General features: G+C 35.5%; 2 protein-coding genes across 2 annotated transcripts in view; both read left to right on the plus strand.

The window, feature by feature from the left end:
* Positions 1–4,279, plus strand: part of LOC109055430 (ATP-binding cassette sub-family C member 4-like) — a 38,629-nt gene extending 34,350 nt beyond the window's left edge. Inside the window, exons 29-30 of the mRNA XM_042725434.1 lie at positions 1,339–1,473; positions 3,015–4,279. Coding sequence (XP_042581368.1) covers positions 1,339–1,473; positions 3,015–3,104 — 225 coding nt within the window. The 3' untranslated portion in view covers positions 3,105–4,279. The remainder of the gene's footprint in view (positions 1–1,338; positions 1,474–3,014) is intronic.
* A 9,664-nt stretch (positions 4,280–13,943) lies between these two features.
* sox21a (SRY-box transcription factor 21a) lies at positions 13,944–14,793 on the plus strand. The gene has a single exon (XM_042725435.1). It carries the CDS (start codon positions 14,016–14,018, stop codon positions 14,694–14,696), a length of 681 nt encoding a protein of 226 aa, XP_042581369.1. The 5' UTR covers positions 13,944–14,015; the 3' UTR covers positions 14,697–14,793.
* Positions 14,794–15,396: the final 603 nt, after the last annotated feature.

Consider the following 15,396-nt stretch of genomic DNA (forward strand, 5'->3'; position numbering starts at 1 on the left):
GCTTTGTAAAATATATTTATTTTTCTTTCTATTTATATTTCTTTCCCGTACAGAATTTTATTAATAAATATGAATATTCACACCTGTTCGCGTATCACAAACGTCTTTGTCATCTGAAATTGAAAGTTTATTCAAGTAAAATGAATATATTGGAATTCTTGAGTAATGTTGATTTTATTATTATTATTATTATTATTTTATTTATTTATTTTAGCAGTCATGAGTTATAAGATTAAAGGAATAATACTGGTTAATGAGAGATTATATGTTTTTAGAAATTTAAAAAAAAAAATTCTCATCAGTTTGTTTTTGTAATTCGTGTAAAATTACAATTTTCAAAGAATTTCTCAGTTTTTAAATTAAAGATTGGAGTGGTAAATAGCATGGTTATGAGACGTTATAAGATCAGATACAATATGGTATTAATTGAAAAATATTAAGTTATGAAATCACATACAGATTTTAAATGCATTGTGAGGGTTAAAGGAATAGTGAAAAAAAAAAAAAAAAAAAAATTCGGTCTTAACTTACATCACTTCTCAATCATACTGTACCATTCCAAACCTGCACGTTTCTTCAAAGAAATTCGAAAAGATGTTGTTTTGAAGTTTACGTTTTCATGCTGCTTTTTACCATACAACAAAACTATATATTGGGAACTATATACCAGGAGCATTCAAGCTCAAAAAAGACAAAATGTCATAATAAATTTAGCATTACATACCACAAAGTACTTTTAATGTAATTTTTACCTATGCTGCATATTATATGAACAGCAAATCAGAAACTACTATGGAAGCCTGTTTCCGCCACTGAAAAAAAAATTAAAAATAGCGATTTTATTTATTATTTCAATTTTGACTTTTTTTTCTCTCTGAATTATGTGATATAAACTCGCAATTCTGACTTTTTTTCTCAGAATTACGAGTTTATATCAATTATTTTTTTAACTTGCAATTACGAGTTTATATCATGCAATTCTAAGAATTTTTTATTTTTTATTCAGTGGCGGAAACAGGCTTCCATAAACTACACAATTTTTAAGTCTCACAAACCTTAAATGCATATATCACAGCAGCAGTTTATTCATTTTGGGATGACCGTGATTAAAGTTACGACTGTATTACGACTGATTCATTCAGTCAGTCAGTGAGTGAAACTCAAAGCTGTAAGTCTTTTTGATTGATTCATTAAAAAGAATCAGTTCATACGAGTCATTCATTCATGAATTTGCTGCAGATACCAGGTCCAAATATCACATTGTTTGGTTCTAATATTTTATTTCATGTAACCAGTTCTGGAAAAGATATCAAAAAAAGATGTTTGGTGCTCTCGCAGGTTCTGGATGCAGGTCGAATCCACGAGTACGACGCCCCTCACGTTCTCCTACAGAACCAGAACGGGATCTTCTACAAGATGGTGCAGCAGACGGGGAAAGCAGAGGCGGCCTCTCTGCTGCAGACCGCCAAACAGGTGAGCAGAGCACCGCATATCGCTGTGAAGTCTCCCTGTCCGATCGCCAAATACCTGCCACATGTACCTGTGCCAGAAAGCCACAATAAGAGCCCAGGCCTTTGTGCTGTCAGTCAGTATTAGATTCCCCCTCCTCGGCGGCATGTTGTTCTCCCTTCGGATCGGGTTCCTCTCCGCCTCCTTCAGCCGGTGAGCTCATTCTCCGTGCCGGCCCCTCTGGAGCTGACCGCCGGGGCTTCAAGCACACATCCACCTGATATCAGACCACTCCACCATTGTGCGCTCTGAATGCCGGCTCAATTGAGAGTATATCTGATAGTGTGGCCAACTGTTTGTCGGCCATGCTTTGTGTTGTTGGGACTTTTCTTTGTGTATCTGCTGGGGGTTGGGATGGGGGGGGGGGTGAACACCAGGTGCTTTTTCTTCTCTTTGTCTTGGCGCTCATTGTTAGCCATGGGTGCTTTTAAATACAAAGAGAGGTTTTGATTACTGCATAATAATGATATTAAATAAGAGGGGATTTTTACTTCCATTCAGCCTGCTGTGTTTAGAAAAGCATTGTCAGGGAAGGTTTGGGAACAGAGTGACGCCTTTTATCCGTTTCCAGGTCTCATTAAAGGGTCACATACACTACTGGTCAAAAAGTTTGGAATGATTATGATTTTTAAGTCTCTTATGCTAACCAAGGCTGCTTTTATTTGTTAAAAATACAGTAATATTATTACAATTTAAAATAATTGTTTTCTATTTTAATATATTTTTTAAATTTTTGAATGTCTTTTATGGTCACCGAAGCTGCAATTATTTGATCAAAAAACTGTAATATTAAAATAACCATTTTCTATTTGAATATATTTTAAGATCTTATTTATTCATGTGATGCAAAGCTGAATTTTCAGCATCATTACTTATTACATATCTTTCAGAAATCATTCTAATATGATGATTTGATGATCAAGAAACACTTATCATAGTCCGGTGTTAAAAACAGATGTGCTGCATAATTTTATTGTGGAAACTGGGATGCACAAAAAACAAACAAACAAAAAGAAATGAATACTTTTATTTGCATTTAATTGATCAAAAGTGATAAAAAAAAAACATTTTGTAATTTTGCAAATATATGTTGAAAGAAATGCTGTTGTTTTGAACTGTCTATTAATCAAAGAATCCTGAAAAAATGCATCATAATTTACAGGAAAAATATTAAGCAGCAAAAACTGTTAACCATTATTTATAACTGAGCAGCAAATCTGCATATTAGAATGATTTCTGAAGGATCATGTGACACCTAAGACTGGAGTAATGATGCTGAAAATTCAGCTTTGCATCACGGGAATAAATTACATTTTCAAATATATTTAAATAGAAAACCTTTATTTTAAATTGTAATATTATTTCATAATATTATTTGTATTTTTAATCAAATAAATGCAGCCTTAGTGTAAGTATATGAGATTTAAAAAAGCTGAATTATTCCAAACTTTTGACCATTAGTGTACATCACACTAACCATGTTCTCTCTTTCTTTTGGTTGGCAGGCGTACATGAACCGCAGTCCGGTCCACCAGCTCAACGGCTTCGCCACCACAGGAGATGGCAGCTTGGTTATCTTCGAGACTGCTTTATAACGGCCCGTGAAGAGCCTGATGTACACAGCGCACAGCTACGCCAAGCATCCTCCTCCTCCGGAGGGCAACGGACACAAGCTCCGCCTCCTCGCCCCAAACACCAGGCTGAGCGGAGCCGGAGACGTGTGCATGCACTCACACTGAACGCTGCAATCACGCCAGCGTTCTGATTCCTTCAGTATGATAGGCTAGAGATTGTACACCACTGTATGTTGTGATTTTTAATATGTGCCTTAATGTGTATGTGTAGTACCAGGACTGCTAGGAGCCAAAGAGATAGCTTGCCTTTGCTCTGGTGAAACACTATGCTATGAACTAGACTCATTTAGTTCTCCTGGTGCCTTTATACTACATGAACCACAATGACTGCTGATTCTGACAGCAACAATAAGAACTGTAAACATTAAGATAACACTGTACTGAGAGGGCTCTGTAAAGTAATCAAAAAACAGCACCTATTTATGTTTATTTATTATTATTTGTGATTCTGACACTCCATCTGCCTTAATCAAAAAACACTAACAAAACAAATGCTGGGTAACAATCATTTCTGTAATGCTGCATTGTTTCTTGGGCAAAGAAAAGTTCTTGTGCAATACAAACAACCCTGAACTTTTACTTATGTGTTTGATGTGCCCATTAAATGTAATGCTGGCCCTGATTTCCTTGAACTTTTTGAAAAATGATTTTATTTTTATAATTTGTTTTGTGAGTCTGTGAGAATGAAAGGGATGTTGGGTGACTGCACACAGCAACACCGGCAGCTTTTCTATGCTGCTCATTTTCTTGGATTTTTTTTTTTTTTAATGTTTTGTCTTTTTTTTATTGTTTCATTTGTGTATTATGGAGAGGTAAAAGAAGAGAAAGTTTCAGTACCAGCCACAAAAGATTTTTGTGAAATGCAGTTTAGCCTAACAGATTCATTTAAATTAAACAACTTCTTGGTTATTTGTTTGATAATTAAGTTTTAAGTTAATTAAGTTAATGTTTGTTGTCATATCCCATCTGGGTTTGTGTTCTGTTTGAATTGACAACGTGGTTTCTGCTGGTTGGAAGAATCAAAAGTCAGAAGTACATGTTTGTATTCTTTGCATTTATGTTAAAATATGTATTTGCAATTGTTCTGTCATGTCAGATTCTTGTATTTGGATTAAACCACTTGGTATCACTCAAAATATCTTTTTTTTCCTTTCTTTTTTTTATGCTGTTTTATGCAGAAAATTATTTTACAATTAATGAATGAAATTTTTTATTATTATTATTTACTTCACTGTAAAAAATAAATCCATATAAAATAACAGAAAATTATCAATTATCATTATCATTCATTTTATGGACATTTAAACTAAAACACCTGAAAAAAAAACAAATAAAATATATATAAAATATTTAAAATTTATTCTAATAATACAGTATATTGTACCCTATATTTACTTATATATATATATATAAAGCACCTTAAGTTAAAATAATTGAAAACTCATGTCTTATTTTACAGTCATTTTGAGTTGTTTAGTTTTTTAATTCAAGAATGTGAGCAAAATAAATCCCAAGTAACTTTTTTTTACAAGCTGAGGTAAATAATGCATTAAACATATAGTTAAATATCATAATATAATTGAATATTTTGTGTATGTTGCGTGTAAAAATATATATATATTATTTTAAGAACCACACTGAAAAAAAACAAAACAATTTTTACTCAATTTTACAATTACAAAGGAACACCAGGTAATATTGAATTAAACGTGAAGTTTAAAGTAGAAAGACTGAAGCATTATTTTCTTTCAAAACTTAATCCAATAATCTTTAACTTTGAATTTATTTACAGCACAGGTGACGTACAGTAGTTACCATATCTGCCAGCAAAAATATGACGCTTGAAATGTGCCGATTAGGGAATTTACAGATCCAAGTGCTTATTTTGTGCTTAATTTTTATATATATATAAATGACACTAGATGAACATTAAATTGACAAACTTAATCATGTCACAGGGCACAGTACGTTATCCTGACCTTCATTTCCATATGGGTTGATTACAACTGGGAAACCCCCTGTATTCCAATAACCAGGAGAAGAAAAAATGTTGTCACTTTACATCCCACTCCATAATGGCTTTAAGATTTGGTGCCGGAGGTGACAGCAGGTATTTGTTTACAGTCTGTCATCCGTGTCCCATGGTGTTTTGAGACTATGTTATGTTAGTGCATAAAGGAATTAACCTGAAGGCAAAATCCTGGATTGACTGAGAACAAGAGGCGATGTGTTAGGCAAGCAGGCATCGAATCACAGCCTCTTGTCCTCAACATTTGTGGCTTTGTCTGTAATCGTAACCAGCATCTCTGGAGTGTAAGCGATACAGTAGGCCTTTCTCCTCCTGGATGGACAAACAAAAGTGTGAGATCTTTGCAGTAGATGATCCTATTGTGTTCAGTTCAAAGGTGTGCACAAGAAGGAATGCTTGCCTTTACTTCTTCATTGAAAAAGCACTTTCAATACACTCTGGTAATGCGTAAAAACTGAGAGAAGATATGAAAGGATAGCCAGATCCATTATAATGAGAGATATGTGGTATGCTTCCCTTACAGCGATGATCTCATGGCAAAGCTGAACACACACACACACACACACACACTCAAGCATGTGAAGTAGGCCAGAGTTTCATTCATCTTGTGATTTGGATGCCTGTTCTTGTCATTTGAAGTGGAATTTGCATTATCTTATTAAGATTATTACATTTCTTGACATTATTATGCACAGTGGCACCAAAAATTATGTGCACTCTAAAAAAATGTTTGAATGTCATTGCAGAATTTAGCAAATAATTGGAACAAGTGGCATTTATTTTAAGGAAAGAAAGCACTGTTGATGTTACTTTTAACTAATACAATACAGTTAAATGTTAAAAATGTTCAAACAAAGAAGTTCAAACCAAGTTCTGCTGTGATTTTCTGTCATTTACAACTTCATCAATCATCAAGTTTGTAGAATTGAATTTGTGCAGTAATGCTAACCCTATGGATGTCCACTTCCACCGTAGAATATAAAAGGTAATTGTGATTTTTAATCTCACAAATATTTTTCTCTCATATTTGTAAGATATAAGATATAAACTCAGAACTGTGAGATTATATAGTTCTAAATGCAAGATAGTGTATACTTGCAAGGTATATTCTTGTAATTGCATGAAAACAGGGAGAGATAAAAAGGTTGCAATTACCTTATATATATGTGTGTGTGTGTGTGTGTGTGTGTGTGTATACAGTATATATATATATGTATGTATACATATATATATTATAATATATATATATATATATATATATATATATATATATATATATGTATATATATATATATTTATATATTTATTTATTTATTTATTTTTTATTCTGTGGAAGTAAAATCAATTTCAAGAAATTAAACTCAGAATTCCGACTCAGAATTGCAAGATATTGCATTTTTTTAACATAGCTATTATGCACATTGGCACCAAAATACTGTGTTTCACAGAACAACAACAAAGTTTGTTTTTGACGACAATGCTTGATTTTGGTGTTTGCTTTCTAATGTGATGAAATTCAGACAAAACACCTTCTGACAGAAATTGCTTTTCTGGAGCAAATCGTTTTAAAGGAACGGGGAGCGAAGCATTTGTCATGCTACCACCCCCATTTTTGCTTTATGGCATGGTCTTAATATCAGCTGCAAAGCTGCACAATGTTCTGATGAAGGTGACCGTGCCTTTAGAAATCAGTGTGACATAGAAAGCAGCTGTTTGCTTCTCCTTATTTGGGCCACTGCAGTCTGCGCTGACAATGTAGACTGATAACTGATTGCACGCTTAAAGAATGTTCCCAGTTCAAAACAAGTTCTGCTGACAGCATCTGTGATTTTCTGTTGTTTATTACCTAAAATATAGTTTAGACTCATTCTTCGAGTTCGTAAAATGGCATTTGTGTTACAGTGCCAACCCTATGAAAGTCTGCTTCAACCATGGAATAAAGAATGAAAAAAATATCTTTCTCACAATTCTGAAATTTTCTCTAGGACTTGTGGGATATAAAGACAGAATTGCAAGATAAAAGTCAGAACTGTGGGATATAAACTCAGAATTGTGAGATGTAAATTTGGAATTGGGAGAAAAAAGTCTTACAATCTTATAATTCTGTTTATATCTAGTGATTTTGAGAGAAAAAGTCGGAAATGCATGTAAAAAGTCAGACTTCTGAGATATCTCATAACTCTGTTTTCACATCTCAAAATTCAGACAATTTGAAGTTTAAAATTTGATTATTTCAATTATTTTCTATTAAAGAGACACTACCACAATTAAAACTTATTTTCTCTGACCACTTTGTATTGAAATGTACACTGTAGCAAATGACTGTAAATAAAACAGATTACAAAAAATACAAAAATACTACTTTTGAATTTCTTTTTTTTTTTTTTTTTTTTTTTGCATTTTTTTTGTAAATACATGTGGAATTTCTGAATGAAAGTTGTTTCAAAACATTTTTTCCAGTGTATTTACGAAGCATATTATAAAACAGTTTGTCATCAGTTGTATAAACTCAACCTCCAAAAACTTTTTCAAGGTTTCATAGTCTCGTTAACAAAGAACTTCAACAACAATTCGTGATGGTCGAGCATGTCTGATGACTTTTTGAGAGAATAAACGTTGGCTTTTCTCTGGAATCCTCTCCATTCATCCCATGTTTTCTTCGGACCCAAATCCCTGTCTTAAAGTCCGGCTGTCATGGTGATAGATGAGGATTCTTCCCCTTTCTGTCCTTTTGTTCACGGGCCCAAACTCTCAGCAGTTTCTCTTTCAAACAAAACCTTCAAATGACTCTGAGTGAATGTGATTAGGTTGAAGGACCTCAGACAAATTGAGTGGACAAAAACACTGCTCATTGTCCTGCCATTTGCTCCCATTGTTCCCATTCTCTGCAGTGAAAGCCTTCAGAACATTAGCCACACAGTGTGACCATCCTTCACTCTCACTGGAGCTGTCCTTTTATCTCTTTCACATTCACTGGATTCATTACGGCCTACAAAGGACAGCCAACAAAACAGCTTGTGATGTCAGCTGGATTCTGGGTTCCTCGTGGGAGGCCTGTGTGCTCGACGCTGGAGCGGGTGAAAAGACTCGGGACCCCTGTAATGGTGCTGGGTGGCCGTACGTTATGGTAGATACTGCATGTTATCTGTCTTGAAGGACACTGTATGTTTTAGACGTTTCAAGAGCAGTTCATGGGAAAGATAGATTTATTTCATGGGCAGTGGGACTCGTTTTAATGTTTCATGACCGGTTCATGGACCCTGACTGTTGTGTGCCATCCAGAATTTAGAATTCCAAGTCCATTTCTGACAGGATGCAGAAATGCAATTTAAATTTAAACGTAAAGACGAATTAAAAAGAATTCTTTTACCATTTTTAAAGATTTATAGGCCTTATGGACAGAGAGAATGATAGATTTTTTCATGAATGGATTACCTGTGTTGACTTTCTTCAAATTCCTATTCAGTAAACTCCTCTTCCTGTCATAATAATTCAAATTCAAATTGAACTTTCTGTGGGTTGTGGCCAGTCCAGTCTAAGTGAATTTTGCCTAATGAACACCACAGATTTTTCAGGAAACATAAATAAGGAGTTATTAATATTGTGACGTTTTGTCACACGTTAAATGGCTTCTGCTGCTGCATATGTTTCAGATATGCAAAATATTATACAAGTTTTATATGTAGAATTACACAAAATGTTCAAGTGTATATGTGTCTTCCCCTTTAATTAATGTGTCAGTCTTTTTAATTTCCTGTTTTGGCTCATCTTCTTTCCAGTAAGCATTGTGTCTGTATCATAGAGGTAAGTTTACTGACTTCTTATTAGTCAAATTTCATACCTGCTTTAAAAAGTTAATTTAAGTTAATATTTATGATGACATTATTCTCTTTAAATGTTTGATTATTTCCACGTTTTCACTTCATTTAAGGTTGTTTCGTTTTCTGTCAACATCAAACTTGAAGCACATGCTATTTACATTACAGAAATGTAAAGCAGAATTCACTAAGACTGCTTTATCTTTATCAAATTAAAAGACGTGTCAAACTGTTGACCTGTTAAGAGGTGCACATCATCATCCTTGTTCAAAAGTTTAGGCCCTAGCTCTTAAAGGGATAGTTTACCCAAACATGAAATTATGTCATCATTTACTCACCCTCAAGTTGTTTTAAACCTGTATGAGTTTTCTTCAGCTGTTGAACACAAAAGACGACAACCTAACATTGACTTCCATAATAAAGAAAACAATACTATGGAAGTACAGGTGCTGGTCATATAATTAGAATATCATCAAAAAGTTGATTTATTTCACTAATTCCATTCAAAAAGTGAAACTTGTATATTATATTCATTCGTTACACACAGACTGATATATTTCAAATGTTTATTTCTTTTAATTTTGATGATTATAACTGACAACAAGGAAAATCCCAAATTCAGTATCTCAGAAATTTAGAATATAACTACCAATACAAAGAAAGGATTTTTAGAAATCTTGGCCAACTAAAAAGTATAAAAATAAAAAGTATGAGCATGTACAGCACTCAATACTTAGTTGGGGCTCCTTTTGCCGGAATTACTCCAGCAATGTGGCGTGGCATGGAGTCGATCAGTCTGTGGCACTGCTCAGGTGTTATGAGAGCCCAGGTTGCTCTGATAGTGGCCTTCAGCTCTTCTGCATTCTTGGGTCTGGCATATCGCATCTTCCTCTTCCCAATACCCCATAGATTTTCTATGGGGTTAAGGTCAGGCGAGTTTGCTGGCCAATAAAGAACAGGGATACCATGGTCCTTAAACCAGGTACAGGTAGCTTTGGCACTGTGTGCAGGTCCCAAGTCCTGTTGGAAAATGAAATCTCCGTAAAGTTGGTCAGCAGCAGGAAGCATGAAGTGCTCTAAAACTTCCTGGTATACTGCTGCGTTGACCTTGGACCTCAGAAAACACAGTGGACCATCACCAGCAGATGACATGGCACCCCAAACCATCACTGACTGTGGAAACTTTACACTGGACCTCAAGCAACGTGGATTGTGTGCCTCTCCTCTCTTCCTCCAGACTCTGGGACCCTGATATCCAAAGGAAATGCAAAATTTACTTTCATCAGAGCACATAACTTTGGACTACTCAGCAGCAGTCCAATCCTTTTTGTCTTTAGCCCAGATGAGACGCTTCTGACGCTGTTTGTTGTTCAAGAGTGGCTTGACACAAGGAATGCGACAGCTGAAACCCATGTCTTGCATATGTCTTTGTGTAGTGGTTCTTGAAGCACTGACTCCAGCTGCAGTCTACTCTTTGTGAATCTCCCCCACCATTTTTGAATGGGTTTTGTTTCACAATCCTCTCCAGGGTGAGGTTATCCCTATTGCTTGTACACTTTTTTTCTACCACATCTTTTCCTTCCCTTCACCTCTTTATTAATGTGCTTGGACACAGAGCTCTGTGAACAGCCAGCCTCTTTTGCATTGACCTTTTGTGTCTTGCCCTCCTTGTGCAAGTTGTCAATGGTCGTCTTTTGGACAACTGTCAATTCAGCAGTCTTCCCCATGATTGTGTAGCCTACAGAACTAGACTGAGAGACCATTTAAAGGCTTTGCAGGTGTTTTGAGTTAATTAACTGATTAGAGTGTGGCACCATGTGTCTTCAAAATTGAACCTTTTCACAATATTCTAATTTTCTGAGATACTGAATTTGGGATTTTCCTTCGTTGTCAGTTATAAACATCAAAATTAAAAGAAATAAACATTTGAAATATATCAGTGTAATGAATAAATATAATATACAAGTTTCACTTTTTGAATGGAATTAGTGAAATAAATCAACTTTTTGATGATATTCTAATTATATGACCACCACCTGTATATCGCTACCATCAACTGTTCAGCTACCAACGTTCTTCAAAATAGCTTCTTTTGTGTTCAGCAGAAGAAAAACTCATTCAGGTTTGGAATGGCATGGGGGTGAGTAACAGAAATTTTCATTTTTTATTGGAACTATCTATTTACTGCATCGTAATGTCTTCTTGTTTTTCACCTTTTGTAATAGTTGTGTATGAGTCCATCTTTTTGTTCTTGCTGTGGAATTGTCTTCGTTTGTCAATGTTACAAAAGATGCTAGAAAACCAAATAATGTGCAGAACTGATTCCTTCTACACACAAAAAAGCACTAAAAGCTATGGTGTTTCTGTCAAAGCGCAGTGGAGATAAAGTACTGAAGGCAGGGCAAGGACGTACAATGGCCCTTCTTCCAGCTGAAAATGAAAGGATTTTTCCTTTAAACGCATTGTTCTTTTCTTCCGCTCTCTCCAAAGGACTTTCTTTTCCTTTCTGCTAAATAAGCTTCTCTTTTAGAGATACCCAAGAGCACTCATGCAAATCCAAGATGCGTTCCGAAATGTTTTCAGGAGAATAAAAGGGAGGCTAAACACAGAGCCAGTTTTAAGAGTCATTTGTTCCTATAATTACTCCGGAGCATATTGTTCTGGTGTGGTCCTGACTCATGACTGACGCCTTCTAGTTCTCAGGGTGTGACCACACCATAAAAGCAATTACAAAAGGATCTTATCACTTCCTGTGGATGAAAAATGGTAGGAATTATTGTTCATTTGTGTATGCAATAATGAATACAATAAAAACACACTGGCTAGTTTATTGCACTTAAGTGAAAAAAGAGATTGCATGGCTTTGTTACATACACTATACATCTACAATAAACAGAAGTATTCTACACTGTTGTCACATGAACTCATCATGTTGCAGGTAAATGCCATTCAGAGATTATTTTGAAAATAAAAATGTGTATTATAGTATGCTTCTTTTTTCTGTACACACTCTCGGCCTAATCAACTAATGGTTTAAAGTATAAGAGTGAGCTAAACTTTGTGGCTATAGACGGTTTCATCGGGCGCATGCGCCTGGCCCTAAGTTAACTTCCGGTCTGTGTTTGTTTATCAGTCTGGTTATGGCGCCCTCTAGAAACACAGTTAAAGTTAAGGTGATGAGTTGACTGAAGTTGGGCTCAGGTGGTTGTGCTGTGGGATGTTTCCCATACATTTATTTATTTGTGGTGCTCACAATATCAAAACTGACCATTTTCCAAAAGGCTTCGTTGAATAAACATGAGCATGTACTGCACGTTTAAAAATCAAAACGAGGCGCAGGTGTTTTAGTTAGGGCCACAAAAGCGCGCATGCTCAGTAACGTTTGTTTCTGTTGTTGCCGTTGAAACTGTCTATACTTTATTAATTTGTCACACTGAAAATGGCAGGTCAAGTGCTTTGCACTTTGGGATACAGTAATGTTTGCAATGTACTTTGTTGTATGCTGTTCATTATGGGAAATGTAGTAGAGATCGACAATTCATATACATTGTAAAAAAAGATCATTGGAGTATGTTTTTCAATTAAATATTTAAAGTTTTTCTACTTCAAATTTTCATGTTTAATTCACTTACATGAGTTACTTGCTGTTTCTTTGTAATTAATTATTATGAATAGCAATTTATGAGTGAAAATTGCTTCTTCACTGTAAGAAAAAAAAAATCTGTGCAAAAATGATAATTTTTTGCATGGCAGAAAATTCAGTACATTTTCCGTATTTACATATATTTCCTAAAGCACAATTCAAAAGACAGGTAAAACAGCAGTGAAAAAAACAAAACAGAATACTGTTCTTACAGTGCAGCTGTATGTGGGCTTGGGTATAGAGCCTGACTGGCTAAAGCAGATAAATTGCCTGCAAATAATATGTCCATGGTTACAAGCTGATTATGGAGATTTAAGTTTATGCAAAGAGACACCATTAAAAGAAACAAAGGAGTGTAGAATTTCCACTTGCTTGTCTAAATAAGCACTTCCTTTCTCCAGCAACCCTCTAATATTGAAATCCATTCAAAAGACTGCATTATAATCACATAGTAACAGAGAACACATATGACCGCAGTTATGGACACAAGGTTATCTGAACTTGTCGGGGTGCCTTACAATGACAGTGTCTGTGGGAAATGTAATGGAAGCAGCCTATTAAACACTGAGTTACCAAAACAAAAGTGACAACTTCTTCTCTGTTGAGTATTTATTTATTAGATTTATAGTTATATTGTTTGTTGGATATGTAGTTGGATAGGTAGATAGATAGATAGATGTATTTATTTATTAGATAGATAGATAGATAGATAGACAGACAGACAGACAGACAGATAGATAGATAGATAGATAGATAGATAGATAGATAGATAGATAAACAAAGTGTTTGAAAAGCTAAAAGATAGTTTAAATTTGTATAATAACATTGTGATGACTAATGAGTAGCCGTCTCCAACTTTTCAAAGTGTAATGCCATTTGTAACAATCTGAATTTACATTTAATTAATTATCTGTTCAAGATTGTAAAATGTAATATTGTCATTGAACTATAGCCTACTAGCAGTGAAAGAAATGCAAAACTGTCCCAGTGCTGCTGCTAGATTTCATAGGACACGCCCACACTTACGTCATCGGTCTCAGGACGAACGGACACGCCCACTTCATTCATAACTCAGCGCGGGCGGCACAAATCCAAGCACTGATGAGCATTTAAACCCAGATCACTACAGAGACTCACGCGCACACCCTGCGTCCATGGATATCAACTCCAATCACTGGAACTTGTTTGAAGAGATAAATATCTGATTTTTGCAAGTTATACATACATTCAGTCAAAACTTATTTCTAGACGAAGATTCAGATTTTGGTGTCGTGTTATTAAGGTTAGATTTCTAGGAGTGGATTAAGTTTGGGTGTAAGGAACTTTGGGCTGCTTTCCTTTGGACTGAACTGAAAAAGGAGCAGCAGAGGAAACTTTCAGAAATGGCAAAGCCTATGGACCATGTTAAACGTCCCATGAACGCTTTTATGGTGTGGTCGAGAGTCCAGAGACGGAAGATGGCACTGGACAACCCGAAGATGCACAACTCTGAGATCAGCAAACGCCTCGGAGGAGAATGGAAACTCCTGTCAGACTCTGAAAAAAGACCTTTTATTGACGAGGCCAAACGCCTCAGAGCCGTTCACATGAAAGAACACCCGGATTACAAATACAGACCGCGGCGAAAGCCCAAAAACTTGATCAAAAAAGACAGGTATCATTTTAATGTGACGTACAATCTGGGTGACAGTGACCCGTTGAAAGCGGACTCGAGCGCGGAGAAGACGTCTGCTACTCGAGCGTTTTTTAGTCACCACCTGTCCACCAATCCCTATCCGTTTCTCGACCTGACCTCCAAAATGTCGGAATTACCCCCTGCACCTTTCCCACATTACTCAATGCTCGGGTATCCCGGGGGAGTCTCCGCGTTTCACGGGATTCCCGGGCTTCTGGCCGGTGCGCCGCACGCTCACCCGTCTGCGGGTAACCCGGGCCACATGGTGCCCTATAACTGCCTGGGCTGGCCGGGATCTGGACCTGTTGTTCCTTCATCGTACGTGCTTTTCCCAGGAATGACCAAAGCTCAGCATGAACCTTATCTGACTTACGCCGCGACGATATGATTGGAAATGAATGGACCACAGTGTTCGTGTGGTGTAAGGTCACGTGCACTTGTTTAAATCTTTGCATTTTGTAAAAATAAATAAATGTTTAAAATATTATTTGTGCAAAGAGTTGAATCTTTAATCTTTTTTTGTATTTAATAAAAAAATTGCAGTTGTGTAGTTAGCAGAACTTAGCTGTAAAAACAATGATGTTACAAGCACATCTAAATACACATAACTAATTATGGCATTTTGTTGGCTGTATTTTACAGTTAGTAACCGTACATGTTATTAACTGATATAATGTTAATATCTCAGTCTATTCGAGCTAATAAAAATGTTACTGTAAAACGTGCTGATAATAACACACTATGATCACATGGTACGACCAATAATAACATAAAAACTGAGCACAGTGTTACACACAAACAAAACATTAAATAACATTAACTAAACAACATAACATTCAAATATACATAACTGATGAGTAATTACAGAAAACGTTTAATACATAAAATGATAAGGTTCACAGAAGGAATTAATGTCTATCATCATAAATTATGAGGCTATTCATATATTAAGCCATACTTGATACTGTCATGCTCACACACAAATTTCCCTTTTTTCTTCATATTTTATAAATTATACTTTTGCAATTCTACAATAAAACTGACAACAATTTTATTTTATATATCATCTTTTAAAGTGGTTTTCTCAA

Source organism: Cyprinus carpio, chromosome B6 (genome assembly GCF_018340385.1).
Source record: "Cyprinus carpio isolate SPL01 chromosome B6, ASM1834038v1, whole genome shotgun sequence".
NCBI classification, from domain to species: Eukaryota; Metazoa; Chordata; class Actinopteri; order Cypriniformes; family Cyprinidae; genus Cyprinus; species Cyprinus carpio.

Coding starts and splice junctions, on each gene's coding strand:
- sox21a (XM_042725435.1), top strand. CDS start 14,016: ATGGCAAAGCCTATGGACCATGTTAAACGTCCCATGAACGCTTTTATG.